The sequence below is a fragment of the Limanda limanda genome, chromosome 21 (genome assembly GCF_963576545.1).
Source record: "Limanda limanda chromosome 21, fLimLim1.1, whole genome shotgun sequence".
Classification (NCBI taxonomy): Eukaryota; Metazoa; Chordata; class Actinopteri; order Pleuronectiformes; family Pleuronectidae; genus Limanda; species Limanda limanda.
In genome coordinates, this window is record NC_083656.1 from 5,911,971 (window position 1) to 5,931,063 (window position 19,093).

The 19,093-nt window shown below is 42.5% G+C and overlaps 2 protein-coding genes across 2 annotated transcripts; one reads left to right on the forward strand and one right to left on the reverse strand.

Annotated features, from left to right (window-relative positions):
• The first annotated feature begins 738 nt into the window (after nt 1-738).
• prodh2 (proline dehydrogenase 2) lies at nt 739-5,098 on the forward strand. Its single transcript, XM_061095146.1, has 10 exons — nt 739-1,197; nt 1,410-1,600; nt 2,049-2,175; nt 2,557-2,628; nt 2,710-2,790; nt 2,903-3,046; nt 3,166-3,332; nt 3,664-3,774; nt 4,014-4,102; nt 4,293-5,098. The coding sequence occupies exons 1-10, from the start codon at nt 967-969 to the stop codon at nt 4,466-4,468; spliced, it is 1,389 nt and encodes a 462-aa protein (XP_060951129.1). The 5' UTR covers nt 739-966; the 3' UTR covers nt 4,469-5,098.
• Nucleotides 5,099-5,298: 200 nt separating this feature from the next.
• Nucleotides 5,299-13,501, reverse strand: eif3c (eukaryotic translation initiation factor 3, subunit C). Its single transcript, XM_061095144.1, has 23 exons — nt 13,371-13,501; nt 12,131-12,248; nt 11,978-12,043; nt 11,702-11,891; nt 11,426-11,551; nt 11,226-11,277; nt 10,927-11,048; nt 10,679-10,806; nt 10,342-10,489; nt 10,080-10,183; nt 9,721-9,862; nt 9,361-9,489; nt 8,952-9,045; nt 8,571-8,758; nt 8,247-8,471; nt 7,961-8,152; nt 7,627-7,798; nt 7,377-7,536; nt 7,115-7,180; nt 6,799-6,886; nt 6,487-6,652; nt 6,291-6,350; nt 5,299-6,030 (listed from the first exon to the last, which is right to left on the reverse strand). Exons 2-23 carry the CDS (start codon nt 12,226-12,228, stop codon nt 5,666-5,668), a joined length of 3,081 nt encoding a protein of 1,026 aa, XP_060951127.1. The 5' UTR covers nt 12,229-12,248; nt 13,371-13,501; the 3' UTR covers nt 5,299-5,665.
• Nucleotides 13,502-19,093: the final 5,592 nt, after the last annotated feature.

The following is a 19,093-nucleotide window of genomic DNA, read 5'->3' on the forward strand; positions in this document are numbered from 1 at the left end:
ACCCACAGCTCAGGGCATGTGTTAGTGTCCACTCCACCATTAAACAATCTCCAACTTAGCTTATAGACCCAAAGCAAAGACCAATACTGTCTCTACTCTTCTCATCTCTTCTCATTATTATATACCAACCAACTGTCCATTTTTATATATATATATATATTTTTGTTGTTTTATATTTATATATATTTTATTGTATTTTCCACTCCAGCAGCAGAAGAACACTTCCCTACTGGACACTGACACATTCACATCATTGCATTCCATTCCTGTATCTGTAAATATGTTCTCCGTGTGTGATTTATGTATGTATGTCAGTGAGGTGTTTAAGTGTATAAGCTACTGGATGATCTAAATTTCCCTCGGGATTAATGATGTATCCATCTATCTATCTATCTATCTAAAGGCCTACATAACATCCTAAAAGAATCCTGTCTCCACTTGTTTATCTCCAAAGGGTAATGTCATGTGACACCCTTCCAAAAATCTGTATGCAAATCGGTCAATTAGTGTGTGAATTAATCCTGGTGACAGACACGCAGGCAAATGTAAATAAGAAATAAGCCTCCTTCGGCGATGGTGACAATAAATAATGTGGGATTCTGATGCTTTGGGGTCAGTTGGGTTCAAAGTGACATCGAGCTTGTGGTTTGATCCCAAGGGTCAATCTCATGTTTACACAATTTTGTCCAAAAGTCACTCATTAACCTGCTAGTTGGGAAAAAAGATGATAAATCTCACTGGTTCTCTTGAAAAACAAGCGCCGACAGACGACCTCTCGTCATTTTGGTCCGACGCTTGAGAGCAGGACGGTGAGCTCTGCGGATTTCTCTCTACTTTCTGACTGACAAACTGGATTATTCCTTTTTATTACTCAAGCCAGGTTCAGCTGGAGGGAACTTCTTTCTAAATTACAAGTAGATTTACACTCACACTTCAAACCGTCCAGACACACGTGCTCCTCTCAGGATGATGGTACGCCCTCCTCTGCGCCCCTCACTCCCTCACCTCCTGCCGCTGAGGGTGATGGGCACCGCGGCCCCCCGGACGCTGGCTGCCAGGCAGCACGACCCGCCCTCGGCCGCTCTGGCCTTCCAGGATCCCAGCGCCTTCAAGGTGAAGAGTTGGGGGGAGCTGCTGCGTGCTCTGGGGGTCTTCCGCCTCTGCTCCATCCCAGTGCTGGTGAACAACTGTGGGAAGGTGAGACGACATCTGTCACTCATCGTGATTGATAGGTGCAAGAAAATAATCTGAATGAGAGTTTCTTAGTTTATCTTGGGCAGGAGTGTTGACAAGGCTCTGAGGATTCCTTGTTGTGACATTTGATACTTGAGTGCACATTCGTTACATCTGTAATTCACAAAATAAAGCATCTTTGTCCTTTTCTTCTTCTTCTTGTCGTTCTCTCTCAGCTTATGTCCTTAGCACGCACCATCCTGGGGACAAGGGGCTTTTCCTTGCTGCTGCGACCTACCGTGTACGCTCAGTTTGTGGCCGGAGAGAGTGAGACAGAGATCTCTCAATCCATGGAGAAGATGAAGCTGCTGGGACTGAGGCCCATGCTGGCCGTGCCCATCGAGGAGGATCTTGGAGAAAGCACTGGGTTCGACTCATTTTCATATCTTAAACTGAGACACTGCAGACAAGAAAGCAAACATTTCAGAAAAGTAATGATAAACCCAGGGGCTGATGACGAGTGTTTTCTCTCCAGGTTACTAATCTCAAATAGTTCACGTTAATGTGGATCTACAGGTTCATCTGCATGTAACCTTCCATTTACTTTTGTTGATATAAAGTTAGGATGAGACGTGTGCTTGCCCGTCAAACTTAAATTTATTAAAATCTCTTAAATCTTATTTCAGATGAATCAATAAGTGAAACCATGCTATGATGGAATAACAAATAGATTATCTGCTAGTTCCCAGTGAGTAAACACTCTAGTCTGGTTGGTGTTTGCCTGTTTTTCAGTGTTGTCACATATTAACATGGAGTATCATAGCTCCACTGGCAACACACACAGACACACGTGTGATTTGCCTTCTCACCTCCAGGGAGAAGAGATATGACGACAACATGGAGGCCATGCTGGAATGTGTGAGGATGTCACACGGCAACACCTGGAGCCAAGACCCAATGATGCAGCTGAAGATGACAGCTCTGCTCAGCCCGGATCTGTGTGTAAGGCTGTTTCACACCTCATCACCACTCGTCATCTTTTTAACTCCCTGTCCAGTTTTAACTGAAACAAATAGAACTATAGCAAATGTTTTGCAGGATTTATGTATGCCAGAAACGTGAAAAAAACATTTTAATGTAAATTTTCAGTATAGGGGGCGATGATATTTGACTTATATGTCGTATAAATGACATTTCTTTATAACCCTGACACACAACCTGAATGTAGTTTAAATGCGTGGGAAAAAAAGATAAGAATACACGTTTCAGTTCAAGGCTGTTGCTCTTGAACGCCCCCTCAGCAGTAATGAGGAGTGTCTGCTCCCTTTCTACAGTGTAGACGTGTGTGTTTACTGACTGGGATGAATCTTTGCTTGTATCAAGGTGAAACTCACAACCCTCATCGCACAACAACCGTATGACCTGAGTCTGGTTGTGAGGGCCATGGATGGAGAGGTATGTGTATATACACACACACAAACGCACACTCACACGCACACACATTAACTAAGTACTGTGATGGTGATCCCTTGTCAGCCAATCAGCTTCCCTGGATTGGATGAAAGTGAAGTCGCCCACTTCCTGTGTGGTCTTCGGAGACTCAACAAAATAGCAGAGGTACAATTGTGAAGGCTCATGGGAAATTTGTTTTGATGTCATCACATTATTTTTTTTAAATAATGTATTTTTTTAATTATTTTTGCATCTGTCGTGTCTGCTGCTGTCTCAGGAGAGTGTCAACAAAGTCCGAGTCCTGGTGGACGCTGAGTACACCTACATGAACCCCGCCCTCTCTCTTGTCACCATGGCGATGATGAAGAAGTTTAACAAAGACAGCGCATGGATTTGGAACACATATCAGTGTTATCTAAAGGCAAATCAATTCATCTGTCACTTTGTATAAATATCTAAATTGAATTTTAACAGCACTTATTATGGTATTTTCTGAAAAGGAGACATCACCACACCCCCCCTCTCCCTTGTGTCCTGCAGGAGTCCAGGTCCCTCCTGTTAGAAGCTCTGTCTCTGTCCCAGAGCGAGGGTTTCTGTCTGGGGGTCAAGCTGGTGAGAGGAGCCTACATGGACAAGGAGAGGAAACTGGCAGAGAAAGAAGGTCGACATGACCCAGTCCATCAGTGCTGGGAGGACACCAACGACAGGTGGGTGGGGGCTGACGGCCATTACTGTGCATAAAACCAGGCAGATGCATCCTCGGCATTAAAGGTCCATTGTGTAGGATTTAGTGACATCTAGTGGTGAAGTTGTCTGTTGCACCTTCAGTTGTCATAAAAACTCAAAAGGTCTTTAGTTTGTCCAGTTTGGGCTACTGTAAAAACATGCCGGCCTCCATAGAGAGGACCCACACCTGGTGTAAATATTAAGTATTTAAATATAAACGGTCCATTATAGGGTCAAGAAAACATGACCTCTTTATACGATTTCTGACGGTGAACTTGACCCGTCCACATTTCATCTGTTGTGTGTGTGCAGTTATAATGGCTCGCTGGATGTCATGCTGAAAGCCATATCCCAGAAACCTGAGCGCCACAGGATCATCGTCGCCACCCACAACGAGGAGTCCGTGAGACGAGCCGCCCAACGGTCAGAGCACATCATATAACAGTGTGTGGGCTACATACAAATCCAGGCAACTTAATACCACAGCCAAAGATATTAACCATACCATAACTACCATATTGAAGATGGACGACATGACTGATGCCCAAAAATGAAGCCTAAGCATCTTGAAAGCCCCCTGGTGGCTGGCTGGAGGGTCTCGGGCCCTGTACTGGGTTCTAACCATCTTTATTGATAATGTAATTGTTTTGTTTCGTCTTCAGGATGGAAGAGTTGGAGATAAACAAAGGTGGAGGTTCGGTGTGTTTCGGCCAGCTGCTGGGAATGTGTGACCACGTCTCCCTCACACTCGGTGGGCTGCTGATTATTTATATTATCTGTATAAAGTCATTGTGCTTATTCCACAGGACACAGGACTGAACCTGCAGAAAACTACCCAAACATGCACAAGTGAAAATGTACTGTTTTCTCATGCACTGGTTAACAGTCCTACGTTGATGAACATGTAAGCGTCTCATGCCTCTCTCTCCTCTTCCCTCCAGCTAAGGAGGGTTATGCCATATACAAGTCAGTGCCATACGGCTCAGTGGACGACACACTGCCCTACCTGGTGCGTCGGGCTCAGGAGAATCAAACTGTGTTGCAGGGAATCCGCAAAGAGAGGGACCTACTGAGGCAAGAGCTGTGGAGGAGGCTGAGTCAGAGCCATGTTAAATAGGTGTGAAAGTTGTGAGGGGAAGGCTATTGTAGATCTGATCTAAATTACAAAGCATTCACTCATTCTTTGGCAGCCCAACAGTAAATGGGATTTAATTGTCAATTTATTAAGAAAGACAAATAACCTAAACTGCTTTGACAGTGTTGGTTGGTGAAAGGGTTGGTGTGGACTTTTATTTTAAAATATAATAATGGGTTTCAACTGGTTGTCAGAGGATTAAACCTCTGAGCTAATTAGTAACCAGAGAACACGACGGTGGTGAGACAGTGACAGAGTCTCGCTGGCTCTGGCTCATCTGACTTAGGAGACATTTTTTTGAAATGGTGATATTTAACAAGGCGAAATGTGAAACAATGAACACTGGAAGGTCGGGCTAGATATATACTGCACAAGTTACAGGGATTCAAAGTATTTTAGCTTTTTTAACTGATGATGAATCAACGTCTGATGCAGATAAAAAAAAGTTGAGACACTTAGTTAAAGTCTGATGAATAAAATGTTGACTAACACTCATGGGAAATATTTCAGTGTCATCTGTTTGTTAGAAGCTGTTTTAAAAGCTGAGTGAACACATGAAAAGTCTGGAACAGTCTAACAATTCAACTGATGAATAAAAACATCTATTTGTCACTTTGTTGTAAACTCTTTTGTCTGCATGAGGATCCTGTCGATCAACAACTGGTTTTCTACTGATGTGATTGGTCAGTAGTTGGGCTGTAGACAGGTTTTGATGCGTTAGCATAAGAAGTGAACCACCATCGTAACAACGCAAATCCAGACTTAAACCTGAAGTTAAATTGCTCTCTATTCCAAAAAAGAAAACTCAGAAATCACTGTTTATTATTGTTTATTTGATTTGAAGTATGACACGCATGAGTCAACAATACTAAGTATCTGTCACCTGACTGGACTGCCACAAACCAGCCTCACTGCACTGCCTTTCTTTTAGCAATAATCTTAAAAAACTTTATCCAAAGAAGTGGAAGTGGCAGAACTGGAAAAAAAAGATAAATCACTATGCAGTTGCAGTGAGAACAGCTTATAACTTCATTGACCTTCAGCTGTTTCAGGATCAGTATTGAGTCAAACAAGGAGAACAGCACAAAGCCAAGTGCCAAGTACAGAACCAGGGGGTGGTTGTGGTTGTGGAATGAAAACTAATTCAGGTGGTGGGGCTGAAATCCTCACGTTCAAAGCTCAGTAGTTGCTTTGGTTCTGGTAGCTTCCTTGGTCTCGGTCTTGGTAGTTGCCTCGGTTCTGGTAGTTGCCTTGGTTATGGTGGTTGCCTTGGTCTCGGTTATGGTAGTTTCCTTGGTCTCGGTCTTGGTAGTTGCCTCGGTTCTGGTAGTTTCCTTGGTTCTCTCGGTTTCCCTGGTAGCCGCCGCCGCCGTGGCCCTGGTAGCCGCCGCCGCCGCCGTGGCCCTGGTAGCCGCCGCCGCCGTGGCCCTGGTAGCCGCCGCCACCGCCGCCGTGGCCCTGGTAGCCGCCGCCGCCGTGGCCCTGGTTTCTGTAGCCGCCTCTCTGGTAGTTTGACCTATTCCCATGGTATGAACCTCTATGATCTGTGAACGTGCACAGATGAACACATGGTTATCTACCAGCAAAACACACTGCAGCATTTAATCCATTTATACAAAGTAAATATCTTTACCTGATTGTATTTGAGGTTTACACAAACTTTCAAATGCAACAGTTCAAACTGCTTTAAAGCTGACAGTTATTTATTACAAGTATATTACTGATTCGATGCAAACTAACTGAGTCAGCGACACAGTTAAAGGAGCAACTACTAACAAACAGATGTGCAAACTCAGCCACGTACCTCCACCTCCTCCTCCTCCTCTCTGATAGGACTTGTTCTGTTGGTAGCCACCCTTCTGATCTGTAAAGCAAAGAACATCCAGGCGACATTTTAATAAGGAACCACTAACCAGTAATATCAAGGGGATCTTTGTCAAACAAGGTGGATGTAACAACGTGCAAACTCATCTAGCAGACGGTGTGTTGTCTGAACTCACCTCTGTTGAAGTAGCCTCCGTAGACGCCCTGTTTCAGGTCAAAGACGCGCTCGTTGTTCTCCACCAGGCTGCCCAGCTTCTCAGCCAGCTGCAGAGCCATGTTCTGCAGGGAGGTGGGCTCTGTGCGGTGCATCACCACCGTCTGTGTGGGCTGGTCGAGCGACGCCTGTAGGAAGGTACACAACATTTGGACCCTTAATTACAATGGAACATGTATATTTTGTTCATGCAAGTATGCATCAGAAGTTTCAATAAAGATTTTCAGTCCCATCTATTCCAATTAAAATTCAGAACGGTGGCTGTGACATTTACCATCAGCTCCTCGTTGATGATCATCTTGCTGATGATGCTGTGGACTGTGGGTATCTCCAATTCAAACATCTCAGACAGTGTCTGCATGCTGAGAGGACAGATAAAAACAGGTTTTATTTTCTTCATAAAGTAAAAACATTTCAGATAAGATGGAGGTTAAGCCTTGTTAATGTTATTTGCATTCACATAAGGAGACAGAGCAACACCTGACAGAGCCATTCTGGTCTAAGAGGATACAGAATAAAGCGCAAGCTAAAAGCTCAGAGTTCTGTATCAATGTCTGACTCTAGCACAGAAATACACATCTTGTGTTTACCTGATGGAGTCGTACACACTGCTGTATGTGAACAGGTAAGTCCTCAGTGACTCCTCCTGGATTTTCCTGTAAAATGTATTAAAATGAATGAATGTCAGAACAATGAGTTTTTAACAGTTTTGAGTCAACAATGACACATCAGCTACCACAAGTATCAGGGAGTATTAACACAGAGAGAGAACATGATTACACATTAATAAGATTGATGTATACACACTTGAAAATAAGTTTGGTGATGTATGATCATAATAGTTTCTCCAACCTGACAAGCATCTTGCGGACATGCTGAGTTTCAGGAAACAGGTCCCACACTTTACTGTTCATCTTCTCATTGATGATGAATGAGTGGCAGGTTCGCCAGTCTCCCATCTTCATGGCTTTGCTGGCGGCCACCACGTGCTCCCTCATACTCTCTGGGGGCCCTGGAGGACAAAGAGAGATGCATTGATCCTCTCTGGTTTCTCTGTGGATTTAACTGGTCTGAAAGGCTTGTGAGGAAACATGTTGCTTACCCAGCAGCGGCTGCCTCTCTCCCACCCTAAGCTGGTGGTGGAACTGCTTGCTGATCATCCTGCGGCGGGCGTCAAATTCATGGGCAGCCATGTATGGAATCTCCAACAGCATGGCTGACACCAGGTACACACACTCCAGCAGCTCCAGGTTAATGTGCATGTGGAACGGCACCTGTTAAAGCAATGTTATAATAATCAGGTTCTGTGGAATCACATGTGAAGCCTGATCTTTAAGTATTTCCAATGTCGGTACAAAACTACTTTATCTCAAGTAAGCTCATTGCATGTGGTAGCTTCGATGAGATGTTCATTGATCTGCTCGTCCTGGACTTACTTGTCTTCTCTTTTCGATCTTCTCCTGCTCGGCGTTCCTCTCCTGCATGTTCCTCATGAGCAGACCCTGACCCAGAAGCTCCTTGGCACGGCCAGAGGACTGGATATCCAGCAGGGCATTGTGGGCATCTTTTATCATGCCTGCTCTGAAAGCACAGATGCCCAGTTGGACCATGGTTCTGTTGTACAGGATCTAGGACAAAAGAAAAAAAACAAGTTTTTTTTTAATCTCTGGCATTCACCCTTGCAAGTCTGCTCTTGTAGCATTTCTGTGTCTGCCTGCCTACCTGCACGGGCGGGTCAGCGTGCTGGATGTTGTCCTGCAGGTGGCTCATCAGCATCAGGTCGCGGGCCTGGTACCAGCGTGAATGCAGAGCGTGGTGATAGATGTGGCAGAGGATGGCACAGGTACGGATACGGTCGGTACGATCCTTGGCATAGATGAACTTGCAGAGACGGTCCATGATCACAGCGCTGTCCTCCCCCTCGCACTCCTCCTGGTCCTGCTCAGACTACACAGCAGAGACATGTTACACTTGCGTTAACATTGAACACAATCACATACAGAAACCAGGTTCTTTCTTGCAGATTCCCTTCTGGGCTTTTCTTACCTTGGTCTCCCCCTGGAGGGCCAGGCTGCGTCGGTGGGCCTTGTAGTCAAACTTGTAGTAGGTGTGCATTATCCTGCGCAGGTAGACGCGGCAGATCTCTTCAGTGCTGCCTTTGGTCTCCAGATAGTTGAGCAGCCGGTCAATGACGCCACAAACTCCTGCCTCGTCTTTCAGATTGTCAACATATTCTGGAAAAAGAGCAGAGAACAAAACATTGGAATGGACCAGGCAGAGATGTTTGACAACCATTAGATATCCAGCTACACAAATCAGGGATACTATAAAAATAATTTCACAAAAATCAATCTTTACTTTCACTTCTAAAATCATAATACTTGCATTAAAATTATTCTTGATCGTGTTATTACGGTATTAACTCACCTTGTGAGTGGGGATCAGTGTTCTGCATGATCTTGGTGAACTCTTCATCCATCCTCTCCACCAGAGTTAACACACATCCACGCACCCTGAATGGCTGACAAACACACAATGAATGGGTTCATATTTATGCTTTGGAACACCATCCTTAATCTGGGCTTATGAGACACATCCACACGTTGTGCAGAAGGGAACAAACTAAACCAATCTAAACTACTATTGTTGGATTTAATGTTGTGGCTGATGTGTAATTCCATGAAAAGTACAATATACATATGAGGCCTCCATAAGTGACAGTGAGGCAAAATATTAAGATAACATGGGTCTACTCACCAACTAGAACTAACTGCAACCTCAAAACATCTCATATAGCTCTAATGAAAAGGGTAAAAAAGCAGAAAAGACTAGATACCTCTTCAGAGACGGCCAGATTCTCGCTGTCCTCTGCAATGTTCTCCCCGATGAAGATGTTGTTGTTCTCCTCAAAGAGGATGTCCAGCAGCTCGTTGATACACTCCAGGCACTTCTTCCACATATCGGCCTAAAGGTAACAAAGACAGATTCACATTCATTCACCAGGATCAAAAAAAACTGTCAACTGCATTTAACCTCATGTCTCAGCTGATTTAACATTCAACTGTTATAATAATTTTTCCAATAGGCCAATATAGAAATGTACACACTGGGTCTTTCTGTTGTTCCGTGCAAGTCTTTGAGATTGTTTTTTAATCTCCCCTGTGGTTTTTAGGTTTAGATTAACCGCCTCTCCTACCTTCATGAAGGCGGCCAAGTTGGGGTTGTAGTCATACAGGGAGGCGATGATGTTCAACTTAATCTTGACCAGGATGCCCTGACCCAAGTTGTTCTCAGCAGAGATGGCAGCCAGTAGATGGAGAAGTTCGATCTGGGCAGCCCTGTCACATGGAGAATTGATCATTTAATTAGTAATGATGGCTTAAATGGATGAGTCACACATCACTTAATGTCTTGTAATTAACAACAAACAAGTTACGCATATGTGATGCCAAAAAGAAGTGTTTGCAACTCGAGATAAAACGTGTTGTGTGTTAATTTTACTAAATTAGTTTAATTATGAATGAAAAGTCCAGTGTTTTTTAACGAGGCCGTTACCTGTCTGTGCCCTTTTTGCCTCTTGCTTGCAGGATCTCATGCAGCTTCTTCACCACCACTACTGTGTTGATCTCGGTGCCTTTGGCAAACATCTTGGGCTTTTCCTGACGCATCGATGGACACCACATATCATTAATAGACAATCATTTTTCTATCCATATTATTTGGTTTTTTATCATGACTGTTTTTATCTAAATATGATTGAAAGAAAGAAAGACAACGAATTGCACTTTTCTCAAAATGACATTCGTTCAACCCTTACCATTGGTGCTCCGCCCTTGACCTTCTCCCAGCCTCCTTCGACCTCCTCTCCTCCCTCCTCCTCAGCCTCCTCCTCTAGCCGCTCTTTCTTCTTGGGTTTCTTCTTCTTCCCAAGTTTCTTTTCGCTGGACTTCTCAGAATCGTGGGCCCTGAGGACAGACGCACAGAAAGTGAGGATTTTAAAGTTTGCAAGATACTTTAGTCAGGGAAGTATCTACATACGGTGATTCAGTTTTCAAAATGTGAAAGACTGTGCAACTGAGGAACATTCAGTGCTCTATACTTGATTCTTGCTTTTTCTGTTGTGACGGTAAAAGGACGTGGAAATGGAGACTCACTTCTTGAGGAAGACCACAGCCAGGGAAGCACTTTTTCCCTCCCCATCGTCCGAGCTGTCACTGCCACTGTCAACGGTATCTGAGCCCCAGTTATCAGGATCATCATCATCACTGGAAGACGACTCATCCTGTCAGAGCAAAACTCATTAGTTTAGGTATTCCCCTCAGGCAGGAGTTCTCTAACACAACAATTACTGTCTTTTGCACTAGATTTGTCATCGTCAGCAGATTCTAATGTGGCCTCTTACCCCAGATCCCTTCTCAGTCTTGAGGAACGCGCTGGCGTCTGGAATAGGCTCAGGTTTTTTCTTCAAGAAGGCGTCGGCTGTTATTTCATCGCCAGTCTCTGCTTCACTGTCAGAAGAGGAACCTTGAGGAACAAAAATTACGATGATGATACATAATAGTGTAATTAACCAGGTGGCCCCCTGGACTGTGAAAGGTTTCATATCTATATTCTAAAGGTTTGTAGTTTGTTGAATTACTTGTGCACTTGTAGAGAGATCGTCAGATTTAACAAAAACAAACATATCAATAGCAAGTTTACCAGAATCCTCTGGCTCTTTCTCCTCCTCTTCATCTGCAGACTCCTGTGGGTTCTAAAAGACACAGAGGTTTATTTTACCTTTGAGAACGTAATGTGCTGTAATGCAGCATCGCCCTGTCAGACAGTTACAACTGGGCACAGTACAACCACAGAATTTGGTTTGAAGCATTAAACCACTGAGGAAAAGTTTCCTAATTTACCTCCTTGTATGCAGCAACTTCTGTTTCGTATTCCCTGTTGTACTTGCGGATCTTCTGACGCAGAGTACTGAGGGCCTTTGCGTTGTTCTTGTTCATCTTCTTCTTGCCCTCTTTGTCCTCCCAAAGCTGGACAAAATATAAGGTTCATTATTTCAATTCTACGGCAAAAGCGGAGACTGTGACATTAAACATGCCAGAGTGCATTAATCAAGGTTAATACACATGAACTTCAAATTCTGTGTTTAAAGATTTGTGGTTTAACTCTGGGGTACTGACCTGGTTCACATAGTCCTCCAGGTCGGCCAGAAGACGAATGTAGAAAGGAGGAACACCTTCTTTGTCCACTATATTCTTGCTTTTGAGGAACGCTCGACATAACTGCTCAAATTCCTCCAGACATTTGGCCATGTCACGGATCTTCATGGCATTGCGGATGGTCTTGATGAGGTTGGTCAACTCCTCAAATCTTAAGATTTAAAAATGAAAGCATTTAAAACGAAATTGTACAAGAAAATCTATATATTTTTTAAAGTTTAAATAAAAAAGACCAACCTTTTGTCCTTGGCGCTGCGCACCACTCTCTTGGTGTCCTCCTCATCATCACTGAGAAGCAAGGACCTGTGAAGAACATGCAGATGTGTCAGACAACTGCTACAAGTACAGTTTGATATCTAGTGATGGAATTCAAATGCAAGTTGTACTGACTGCTTGAAAGTTGTCCCGGGTGCTTTAGGGGTGATCTCATCGGCCGACGAGGACTCCTCTGACTCACTGTCAGACCCGGTGGCGAAGAAACGAGACATGGTTGAAGGTCGATGTCAATCTGTGAAGGGGAAATTACAAAATTACAGAGGGTTTCCAGATCATTTGACCCTTTTCACCTCCGCTAAGAATTGCATTATCTGTGTTTGCTCGTTTGTCTGTTAGTCAGCACCATTACACAATTACTACTGGATGGATTACCATGACACTTGGTGGAAGGATGTGTTATGGATCTGCGATTAACCTGTTTCATTTTGATTGTGCATCCAGATCTTCTATTTTGAGCAGTGTGGGAAACTATTCCCCAGGCAACAATGGATGAGCAAACCAGGCCCCATTGATGGGACTAATATAAACCAGAGTGTTTCCCATCTTGTGATTGAATTTAATTAAACATTTGTGCCTTGGTGGAGGTGTGTATGCTCTGCTTTGTGTTAAAACTGCTTTGATTCCTGTGGATTGTAAGAAGGGAATGAAATATCCATCTAAACCCGTCATGGCTGCATCAGTAAAATGGACCTGTAAGTTTAAAACACCTTCTAGAAAAGCAGGTGGATTTCATCTTCCTATTTAAACAAACACTACTGTTTAACACCATTGCTTATGCTAACACACAATATAGAACATATTAGAAAGGACTGCGGTGTGTTACCAAGATAAACATGACGTAGCTAGCTAGTAATCAACACGTTCCTGTTTGTGTATTTTAACTGTGTGATCTAAGTTTACAATCTACAAACTTTCAGAGCGTTTAACATTTTAAAAACGTTAATTCCGTGTTTTTGTTAGAACTTCCGGTGGAATGTACCGGTAAAGTTAGCATCCCTCGTCAGTACGTGCTAACGCTATCCGCCAGACCGCCACTAAGCTAGCATTGCCTTTGACATATGGACCAGCTAAACGATGACGTTTTATCACTGAACTCCAAACTACAGCTGCGTTGTTTAAAAACGACGGTTTTACAAAACAAACATAATGTAAAAAAATAAAGAAAATAAAGGCACCTCAGCCTATTAGCTAACAAGCTTACACAGCAGTTGCATCAGATAAACCAACGCGGGCACGTTGCTGCTAAGCTAACGCTAGCCTCGCACCGGGCCTCCCCGCATGTGCAGCCGGCGAATCCGCTCCTCTAACCCGGGTAAATAGCACCTAGTTCGGTCATATGTGGGGTCGGACTCGCCTATCTGCGGGTGGAAGTTGTCCTCTGGTGATTCTGTCCACTCTGGGTCGACGTTAAATCCAGTTTTGCTACGCGACGGCCACAGATACGAGCGTGAGACCGACGGGCTGAGGACGCGGAAGGACTCGGAAAGGGAGTTCACTGCAGATCTACAAATCATAGGGATGGAGTTCACAGCTGATGTTGCAGGCTGCCGGGCCACACTGCCACCCAGCGGCGGATCACGGTAGTGCCTCATATTGTTTTTAGAGGCCTAAACAAGAATAATCATGATACACCTGTGTATCGAGCAGTGGTTGAGAAAGTACTGAAGTTTAGTACTTAAGTACAAGTACCCAAGAAAATATATACTTAAGTAAAAGTAAAAGTACTACATCAACAATCCTACTTAAGTAAAAGTAAAAAGTACTTACTTTTAAATAATTTACTTTAAGCATTAAAAGTAAAAGTACTCACGCAATAGGTTGTCTATAAAATGTCTAGGCTGTGCCATTTTGATAAATAATTCAGATATAGCTACTGGTAATACTCATGCCTCTACATATGTCACTACTAGTAATAATTATAAGCAACAACATTTGCAGGTATGGCCTGCCCCTTTAAGGAACGGGCCCAGAGAGTGACGTAGTGCACCTGGGTAACTTGCGCAAGAAGTGTGTGAATACGAGAAGTGAAGGACCAAGAGAGAACATGAGAGAACATATCATTAATCACAATGGAAACAAATATTGGGCTAATGACCCTTTGCCAACATTCACCTTCCTGATAAATCCATTTCTTACCTGAATTAACATGTCAAATATAAAGTCTCTGATCCAATTATATGTCCATCTACTGTCTTCTTTGATCCCTGTTTTCTTTAATGAAATATCAAAGACCGTCAATCAAAGCGACCTAAAGGGGGTTCGTTAAAGTATTAATGTTTGAGGAAATGTCCAAATTTTTGAGAATTCTTGCGTTTTTCATAATGCCCCTTGAGACATTTTTGTTTGTTTGATCATGAAACACCTGTGTATCGATTTTTCTGAGGATCGGCCAATGTGAACGCGTTCGATACGTTCAATACTCCAGAATACGTACATTTTCTGCAAATTTTTGATAAGAAATTGAGCATGTTAAAACCCTCAGAAAGCCAATTAATTTGCGTGAAAAATTATAATAATAATCCTTACAATTTTAACAGGGCCTCACTGTCTGTCAGTGCTCGGGCCCTAATAATATTAATAACTTTATAGACATTTAAATCTGTTTCACCACTATGTTTATTTCAAATGTCCCACACATTAAACTGCATATTAGAGAGTTTGAACACAAACAGTACAAACACACTCACACATATCTTCATTTCAGCATTGTCCATTAGTTCACTTTAATATTCACTCTGGCAGTGGAAGGTTTCCCCCTCACTGAAAACAAAGCTTTCTCCCATCTTCCAATAATTATATTATTTAAGGATAGGCGACACATAATGAAAAGCATTCAAATGCTGTGGTTGAATATATAATTGCATCCATGTCAGGAGTGTAGTTATATTATTTGCACACACATCAGACCACACTTCAGTCGTGCAGTGACTGGTCAACCAAAGTTACTGAGGATCTTTATTATACAATACTGTCAAGGAAAATACATTTTAGTATTTTTAATATATTAAGTACTTTATTGATTAGAATATACATTTACGGTGAAGCCGTAACTTTACAATTTAAAAAAAAAACAACAGATGTGATATTAAAAGTTCACAGTGGGCTTTCATTGGCACATTCGTCATTCTTCTCCTTGTTGACTTGACTGTACTTCAGCAGCTCTGGAAAAGACAGAGAAATTCAAAACTCAGCAAATGTTAAATTAACATTGGGGTAAAGCCATTCGTATGAAAATGGACAAAACTATTTGATCGGTGGTGTGATGAATGAAAACTCACCTGAAGGACTGTGACTTATATTTCTTTCATTTCATAACATCAAACATTATGCTTAATTATTTTTCAAGAATTATTAGGGATGAAAAATAGTGATGTGTGTCATACCTTCTTTCAGTCTCTTATTTTCTGCTGATAGTTTTTTGAGCTGCTCTTCCAGCACGACACATCTGGCACAACCTGCAACACAAGGTGAATCATTACTGTGGAGGAGGTCTCAGTCAATTTTCATTTCCTCTATATATACAATTTTAGTTGAGTAACAGTGGTTTCCTCATTTATACATCCTCTGTTACTCTCACTTCCTCCAGCGAACACTGTTACTATCCAGAGACACCAGTTTGAGCTCCATTTCAACTACCTGTGTCACTTCTTTACTGATGTAAATAGACATTTTGCAGCATTATAAAACAATCCAGTGTAAGAATTGGCCACAAAAATCTACACAGACTAGGTTGAACACAAGGTGTCATCTACAGAAAAACATGGATGTGCATTAAACACAGACATCCAATTCCTAAGATCTTATTATGCAGATGATGTATGAACAATTCCCTTCCTGCAGTCCCAGCTTACCATGTCCTTGTGGTTTAGCTAGCTGAGATCTATGGTGGTTTACGGGCAGTTTCTGGTTTCTGATTCTGCTGGCTGCGTTGCAAGATGTCATGTTTTCTGCAGCAGCAGCACTGACGGGCACTGCAGCGTCTGAAAGGCACGTAGCACGGTAAGTAAGTAGCTCACTAAAAGTCAAGAGCTTTGCATAACAGAAGAGTGTGGCATTTGTCCAACCTACCGTCGCTTTGGGCTTAAGCTGGTAACACTCTCTGGTTGCAGCTGGTTCCAAGTCGTTTCGGGTTTTTCAATCCGTTCCCAGCATCAGAGGCAGTTGAGGTCTCAGCTCCACTGGATGATGGTACAGGACCGTCTGACAGGAGAAGAAAGATGAGCTCAGATATGTTGTTTTAAACACTATCACAATAACAGCTGAGTTGTTTTAGTCAGCGGGGTTGGATGCAACAATAAGTCCTAACAACAGAAGTCCTACAAAATAAAGATCGGTTGTAATGTACAGCACGTCAGTATTTACCTGTTTTCTTCCTCTTTGGTGTTGGCAAAGGTTCACCTCTGATAAACGTGCGCTTCTTTGGTCATGTAAACTTTGTCCCAGGGGGGTTAGCGGCTGATAAAAAAAGTATATCACAAGATAGTTTTAGAAGTTAAATCCAGGTCCTTAGTCCTCAATGATTGCAATATTACAAACCAAAAGGTAAAGCAATTTCAACCATGTACTAATAAATTTTTGCACATATACTTTTCCTATTTATAACTGACCAAAACAAGTCTGACCACTGTATTATTACCTGCAGGTCCTAGGTTACTTTTAGCTGAAGGAGGCCTGAGCCCTGGTGCAGGTCTCTGGAGGCCCGATGGAATGCTGCTCAGCGGGGGTCTCAGCAGGCCAGTGTTGGGCTGCTTGGAAGCTGACATCAGCAGAGGGAAGATGGAGAGAGATGTAAATAATGTGCGACCACACACTTCTCATACAGAAGCCATTACACTGATGTACACAACACTAAGACTGATGTAAAGCAAAATGAAACTATTTTGTGTAAACAAATATTTCACAAATCTCATCCCATTTTAATAATTTACTGTAAATATTTACAACTGTTTTCCACCAATCCCACTCTAAAAAGACGACTACATACTGCTTACCAGTTGTTGTAGGACGCAAGTTGTAGGAGTTTGAAATCCCTGTGATCTTAAACATTAGATGTTAACAAGAGACGATCATCAACACAAGCAGGCAGCGCTTGTTCTCTGGTCTCAATCATAAAAATTGTGAATTTAACAGATGATACTGACAAAGACCAAAATAGTTCATTTGAAATATTCCTTTCAACAAAAATGCCATCAATCATTTGTACAAAAAATACTTATCAGTCAAGCCCTACCCCCGGTGCTGAAGGTGCAGGGAGTTTCACTGCTTCAGTCTGGGTTCTCTGTCTCGTCATGGGCAGTCTTGAAGTTGTCGGCTCACATCTTCCTGGAAGTGCAGAGGTTGGGTGGTATTTCAAAAGCTGTGAGGCAGCTTTCCAACGAGGCAAGTGGGATCTGGCTGGCGGTTGCATCAGGGTTTTTTCGGTTTGTGATTAAATTGGATGGAACATCGGGTGGCACCTGAACGACCTGCTTACCGGGTCCGTCCCCATAAAGCCTCTTCTGTGCCGCGATGGCTTTGCCCATGTCGTGTTCAGAGCTGAAGTTGAAAACGTTACAGTGAGGCATCGGCGTTGAAGTTACCAACGAGTCTACCTTCAAATCTAAAGTGTCATCCAATTTGAAGGTGTGTGCTTGGTTGTTCTCCGTATCCGTGCCTTGATGGCCCAAACTTTCGGAAAGAACGTCTGGCACAGATTGTGAATGACACTTTGTCTCACCTCTACTCGCTGCCGGAGCTACAGCGACACCTGGATTAGCTTCAAATGTCTTCTCAGGTGTGTCAGCCATCTTGACATCACGGTCACTGGATGATGGTACAGGACCGTCTCTCAGGAGAAGAAAGATGAGCTCAGATATGTTGTTTTTAACACTATCACAATAACAGCTGAGTTGTTTTAGTCAGCGGGGTTGGATCCAACAATGAGTCCTAACAACAGAAGTCCTACAAAATAAAGATTGGTTGTAATGTACAACTACAGGTTCACCTCTGATGAATGTGTGCTTCTTTGGTTGTGTAAACTTTGTCCCAGGGTTAGCAGCTGATAAAAAAAGTATATCACAAGATAGTTTTAGAAGTTAAATCCAGGTCCTTAGTCCTCAATGATTGCAATATTACAAACCAAGGTAAAGCAATTTCAAAAGTATATCACAAGCAGTGATGCCGGTAACGCTCTACTAATCTGACCCCTTTTTTCAGTAACGAGTAATCTAACGCGTTACTATTTCCAAACCAGTAATCAGATTAAAGTTACTCCTCCAAGTCACTGTGCTACTATTTTGTCTTTTATTATCATCTTCCGTCACTCGCACCCTCACTCGCACACATCAACAACCCTTCACTTCTTCATTGCCCCCCGTTCACCGACACAACCAGCCAGTGAGGGCCTGACGTTCCCAACAACCCCATCCTATTGGTCCAAACAGTGACATGTCCCACCCCGACCCCTTCACTGACCTCAGGATATCGGAACGCTCCTTCAACACGGTGTTTTACTGAACATACGTCAAATCCAAACATAAACCCAGTCCGTCGCAATATATTTGATTTTCTTCTTGCGTCTCTGGAAGTGAAGTCATGTAGCCTATGCGACAATTAAGTTGAATCGCCCTCGTTTCGTGCCATAATACAAGAAACAAGATCCCTACTACTGTCAATGCCGGGCTGCCTCACAGAACAGCTTTTTGTAAAACCACTCCTTGCTTCTCCAATGCTGTGAACAACAGGTACAAGGTTCATAAAACATGTTGAAAAAAATTTAATAATTACATTTATAAACAATGTAGATCATAAGTATTAAGTTTTTCCATTACAGTGTTAACAGTTAAATATGTCAGGTCAAGAAAGACTGTCTTTATTTTATTTTAGGAAAACAAGTATTTATGTTAAGTGAAGTCTAGAAAAACTGTCTTTATTTTATTTTTAATTTTTCAATAAAAAAAACAAGTATTTATGTTACGTGAATTCAAGAAAGACTGTCATTCTTTTATTTTTTATAAAAACAAGTATTTATGTTAAGTGAAGTCAAGAAAGACTGTCTTTTTTTTATTTTTATAAAAACATGTATTTTTTCAGGAAATA